The sequence below is a fragment of the Lipotes vexillifer genome, unplaced genomic scaffold (assembly GCF_000442215.2).
Source record: "Lipotes vexillifer unplaced genomic scaffold, Lipotes_vexillifer_v1.1 scaffold642, whole genome shotgun sequence".
Classification (NCBI taxonomy): domain Eukaryota; kingdom Metazoa; phylum Chordata; class Mammalia; order Artiodactyla; family Lipotidae; genus Lipotes; species Lipotes vexillifer.
In genome coordinates, this window is record NW_006790101.1 from 221,658 (window position 1) to 227,955 (window position 6,298).

General features: G+C 36.0%; 1 protein-coding gene across 1 annotated transcript in view; it reads left to right on the forward strand.

Moving 5' to 3' along the window:
* The window catches only part of PCDH17 (protocadherin 17), a 101,729-nt gene extending 101,074 nt beyond the window's left edge, over nucleotides 1–655 (forward strand). The window contains 1 exon segment of the mRNA XM_007463239.1: nucleotides 1–655. This exon segment is cut by the window's left edge and continues 46 nt beyond it. Within this exon segment, the coding sequence (XP_007463301.1) occupies nucleotides 1–655 (655 nt within the window).
* The last annotated feature ends 5,643 nt before the right edge of the window (nucleotides 656–6,298 follow it).

Genomic DNA, 6,298 nt, shown 5'->3' on the forward strand with positions numbered 1-6,298 from the left:
TTAATGCCGAGTGCTTGGTCATTCTGACAGGTGTTGGATGCCACAGTTCCCTGCAACCAATCAGGCTGAAAATGCAGATTACCGCACAAATCTCTTTGTACCCACAGTTGAAGCTAATGTTGAGACTGAGACTTACGAAACTGTGAATCCCACTGGGAAAAAGACTTTTTGTACATTTGGAAAAGACAAGCGAGAGCACACGATTCTCATTGCCAATGTGAAACCTTATTTAAAAGCCAAACGTGCCCTGAGCCCTCTCCTCCAAGAGGTCTCCTCAGCATCCAGCAGCCCAACCAAGGCATGCATCGAGCCTTGCACCTCAACGAAAGGCTCCCTGGATGGTTGCGAAGCAAAGCCAGGAGCTCTGGCTGAGGCGAGCAGCCAGTACTTGCCCACTGACAGTCAGTATCTGTCCCCCAGCAAGCAACCGAGAGACCCTCCCTTCCTGGCTTCTGAGCAGATGGCAAGGGTCTTCGCCGATGTGCATTCGAGAGCCAGCCGGGATTCCAGTGAGATGGGCGCTGTCCTGGAGCAGCTTGACCACTCCAACAGGGATCTGGCCAGAGAGCCGGTGGATGCAGAGGAAGTCGTGAGAGAAATCGACAAGCTTCTGCAGGACTGCCGGGGAAATGACCCTGTGGCTGTGAGAAAGTGAAAAAAAAAAAAGCATTGGCATTTTCTTGTCTCTTCTGTTGATTTAAAAATGACCCCTCCTGGTGAAAACCCCATTTTACAGGGATAAAGAAAGACCGATGCTGCTTTAAGGCTTTTAGTGAACATCTGAAGTGCCCACAAGTATGTTCTTTTCACTGCTGTTTCTTTTTCAGAAATAACAATGGCTTTGTTTTGACCAAACTTATGTTAGGACAGAATTAACGATGTTCAAAGAGGAAAGAAAAACAGAGAAGAAAAAGGAGAGAAGAAAAAGGAGGATGAGGAGGCAAGTTACCTTGTGACTATCTGTTAGGAAGGTATGCAGTGTGAGAATGGAAGTTTTTTTCTCATTGCCCTAAGACTGTCCTCCGTGATTTATTCTGACGTAACTGTTTACCTATAAACGCTATACAAAGCAGGGTCATAATTTGTGATCTGTGGTAGAATTTCTAGCAGTCACCACAGGCTTCTACTGAAAGTCCTGAAACGACCTTGCAGTAGTCCAAGCTACACCAAACATTAACACATATTTGTGGTAAACATTTCTGTATAAAGTTACCTGCCACACATAGAAACACAGAAAACATTCCATATCATTAGTCAAAAAAAATTTAAAAACTGAGTCATTTGTAAAACACCTCATATCGTATAAAAGTTCAATGTAAAAAGATATAGTCCATTTTGTCCTGCACACACGTAGACTAATTCACTTCATGAAAGGAAAAGAAAATTTAAAGGTTTAAAATGCCTCTTTAGCATTTTAGTGTCCAACAAACGTATAAATAATGATGGATATGTTTTAAATTTGACCTAGAAAAGTTCTGAAAAATAGTTACCATTGAGTAATGATATTCAGAGACAATTAACATGAATGATATGTTTTATTCATTTGTGGACACTAAAATAGCTCAGAAAAGCGAAAACGTCTTAGACATACACAAATCACATGACCATTTAAATGTGCAAATGTAAGAAGATTCAATGTGTTTACATCAAATGACATATTTTTATTGATTTATTGCAGATTCAGTGCATATGAGCCAAATTGTTGAGTGTATAAGAGCTATATTGTGTATTTTATTAAATTAATATATAGTTGTGTTGCAAAAATATTTGGGCTTATATTGTAAATGGCAAGTGTTGCCTTGGTAGCTGTCGAACTCTATGAGTTTTGTTTTTTCCTGCTTCCATTTCCCCATGGAGTGTTGGAAGCAGTGCCTCAGAGCAAAGTCTCTTGTTTAATGTAGAGTCTACCAAGTACTACAGTACATAATCTGTTCAAAATGTGTTTGAGTGAGCTGATGGAGCTAACTGAAAGGTCAAAAAATACATCTGTCAGTCATGGTTATGTACAAGTCCTTCGTGTAAGCTTTTATTAAAGTCATGCTAAATTACAAGAATTACATTTGTACCAATACCTGAAACTTCTTCATGTTTTTTCAATAGCATACAGCTGCTGCCTATGTAGATATCATATTGTTGATTGGTTCTCAAAAGTATCTTAAGTGGTTCAAAATGTGTGTTCCCATTATATTTCAAAACCATGCAAAATGCTTTAAGGCATGTGTGGTACCATCACTGGTTACTTGCATTGTGTAGTGTTTTACAAGAGGTCTGGGTCTTAACAAAAAGTTTGCCTTTTTTTCCTTGCTCTTCTGCCTCTTTTTATTAGTGTCCCTTGAGAACAATACACCATCTATTCCTTCATTTTCTTGCACCTTTCCTTGTGACATTTAGCATGTTTCAAACTTACTTCCATATGAGGCTAGGAAACCTCAAATTTCAGGAATTGGGAAAAATAAAATTAGCACTTGCTGAAGTAGCAGTAGATGGGAAAATGCCTTGATTGACATTTTCCTTCAGCGTTTAAAAATTTTTGCATTTTACAGCTTCATGACAAACAGTTTCCAGCCCATACCTTAGAAAATGTGGTGCTGAGTTAAATAAAGGCTGTTTGTGCATGGGAGCAGAAAAATGCATTATTTGCAAACTGGTGGAGAATTCTGTGCCTTCTTTCCTGGCCACCAAGCCAGTGTAGAAACAACATAAATGTCATAAAATCCTTATATTAAAAATAAAAACAAAAGCAAAAACAAACACTGAAGTGAATTCAGCTTTGTAATTTTAAACCTCGAAAAATCCAACTGAAAATATTTCCATCAAATGCTGTCAAGATTTTAGACTGTACCTCGTTTGCAAAACTGCTTTGAAAGGGAAGAATGGACAACTCCCATCAGCCTTATTCTCTTGAGAACTGTATTTGGTTCCCAGTAACAGCCTTTCCAAAGCTCTACTCTTGGTTTTTATTATTTGTAAATGTTTAAGTCAGAAAAGAAGGGATCTTGTACATGTGAAACCTAATTGACTCTCTATATTTTGGACAATTTATGTATATGAAATGTGTTGTCTCTATCATATGATGTTATTTTTTGCCAGGAGACTACAGGTTGATTTAGCTTGATAGCTGAAATTTGATGGAAAACTGATTTCCATTTAGTCTTACCAAGTGTTGCCTCTCTCTTACTAGACAGATAGCCAAGTAGTAAAATCTAAGGCAGTATGTAAATGAAATCAACAAAGAGAGTAGGATTTATTTTTAAAACGTTCTTAATGCTGAGTAACCAGTTGTTCAATTTATTATATGTGTCTGAAGACATTAAAACACTATCAGATTTTAAGAATTGGTTGTGCCAATGTGTGAGGGATTACCTTTAGGCTCTCTGTCACCAGTGATTTACTAGTGTTAGCTGTTTAACACATTATCTGTATTTAGTAGTGATTATTTATTTACAAGTTGGTGGTAATTCAGCAGTCAGGATGCTAAGCTTTTATAGTTGAGTTGAGGGAATCTTGCTTTTATTCATTTGGCTAGCAACTGCCTTTACCACAGACCTCTGGTGCTCAGCTTCCTTGGAAGTCTACGAGATACCAAAATTACCCCTTTGGGGAGCAACTTGCTCTAAGGGGTGATGCATGATCAAACAGTGATATTTCAAGATGTTTTTAATCACAGTTCAGAATGTGAAAAAAATTATCTTAATTCACATCCTCCAATTACTACCCCTCAAAAAAATCCCACACATTCAAAATGAATAATAATATTGAATACTTTGTCTTTTAGGTCCTTAAATAACTGAAGTCAAGCACAGAAAAAGAATTTATAAAAATTTTCATAAGAAAGTTAAAGTTCTAAAAACTGTTTACCGATGAACTAAAAAAAATATATCAGTAACAAAACAATTTTTTCATTAAATGTTAATGATGAAAGATCTTTTCATCAAAATTAAAAGTAGTTAGAATCAGTTAGTTATACCTATACCAAAGTAAACATTAAAGAGACATATCATGCAATTTCAAAGAATGCTTTCACATTATTTCTTAACCTGACATACTTATCCTTACTGCAGGCAATATGCAAATATTGGCTCACTACTCCATAAATTAATTGAATTCTGGTTTGGAAAATTGACTTGTTTTGCTTTTCTAAATTAGCTGAGATCTTGTAAAACATGACTTCCTTTTAAAGGATCTAGGTACTGCTCAATTTAAAAAATGACACCATAAAAAAAAGTCATGTAGTAATAGAGCAGTATGCTTTATTACCACCAGGTTAAAAGCTGTTTGTTGTCTAATGGACTAGAAGTTGCTGAGGTCAACAAGTAGACTGAGGTTTGGCATAATATATGCCCACTCATTACTGCCTAATTATATTCTTTTCACAACACACAGCATTTATCGGAGCACTAATTCAAATGAGAGTTTTGGCTATCAAGATGTGTTGATTCGAAACATAATTAAATGAGACCTGAATAAAGTCTGACTTTCCTGGCCCCAGTGTTTTGCAGGTTGGCTATTCCCATTTATCAGCCCCATCACTCCATAAGGTTCTTATCTGCACCAAGTGATTGGTGAACAAGAATAACAACAACAAAGCAGCATACATTGTATGGATTTATCTCAACGCTATTGTTTAATGGCTGTGTTTAATGTGACCTATCTGGAAAATGAGGACTCCGAATAAAAAGCTATTACTAATAGTGGTGTTGCCTTCCCTTGAATTCATTAATACACTGCATACTTCAGAGACCCTGATCATAATTATTTTGGAAAGCAACTGTGGCATCACAACTGTTTGTGCTCTAGTTCTTTATTTGCCAGTAAAATAAACTTTTGGAAAAATTTATTTAACAATATTGTCACTAGGTCCTCAGTGGGAATGGGTTACCTGGCTATCAGATAGCTTAGATAAGTTGGTTAGTCAGATAATTACCATGGAGTCATAGCCTAATGATACTAGTGGCTTTTCATATTTATGACTGGTTTGAAGATAATTTGGTACAAGACCCTAAAGGACTTCAGAAAAATAATTTTTATAAGACCTCTCATAAGCTTACATGACTAATGAAACCACATATTTATAAATGGCATTTTAAAGTAAGTACATGTTTATTGTGGCATCTTAAAATAATAAGCCTCTCTTTCTACCCATTCAACAAATGTTTATTGAATTCCTACTGTGTATTTTCCCTGGGCTATTATGCCCAGGAGTAAACAGTAAACAAGGAATGGTGCCTGGTTCACAGTCTGGAGGGAGAAACAAAGAGGTAAGTTCTAATACACATTACTCTTGCTTGTTTGCATTTTCCTTCAGCTACTCCACACATCCCATATCTCTGCCATCTCACATCTCCTAAATTACAAACCAACATAATATGCTGCCCCTGTCGATCTGATCTTTTTTCTTTTAATTTTACTTTTCTTCTGACAATATAAATTAAATCAAGAAGAGTGCATTGCTTTTCCATATTTAAGAAGATATTTATGGTTTAGACTTATTGGGATATACTAAATGGCTTATCTATTCTTTATTTTGCTCATTTATTTGTTAACATGTCTTTCTTTTTCATTGAGCACCATTGAGGTTTCAGGTGGCATTCAAGGATCTCAAGGGAAAAAGAACTAAGCCAATTACCTTTTATCTTCAGAGAATTTATAGCTTGTGCCTAGGTGATATATGCTAACATAGAAATTGACCTTATATTGCCTGGATACTGTTACCTTTTTATAACAAAAATAATTTAACTTTTAAGAAGAGAAAAACCATATGCCTACCATGATATTCATTGCTTTCAAGTGTGAGAGTCAAACAAGCTGTTAATTGACTCACCTGAACCATCTGACCAGGGCGGAGAGATTAGGGAGTCATGCAAATGAACAACCCTACCTGGCCAGGCTGCAATGAAGATGAAGTCATGAGTGGAACATGTATCACAGATTTACTCCATGTCAGTGAGCTATTAAATCCCCTCAAATTATGGTATTTTTTTAAAATAGATATGCTCAAAAATACAATTATTTGACAATCACAGAGAACAATCATTTGTAAGATATGAAGAGAACAAATTCTTAAACATCATTATAGCATCAATACAGCACAGAGAAATAGATCATTAAGTTGATGGACCATCTTCAAACTCTATTAGATCCTTCTGGAGATGGCTGCACATGGTTCACCAAGGAAATATATAATTTCCTGCTCATGTTAGACATTAATAATGCTGGATAATCCACTATACACTAGGGATTAAATTCTCAATATTTATAAAAGAGGGTGCAACTTCTTTCATTGTTCCCCCTTTTTAAT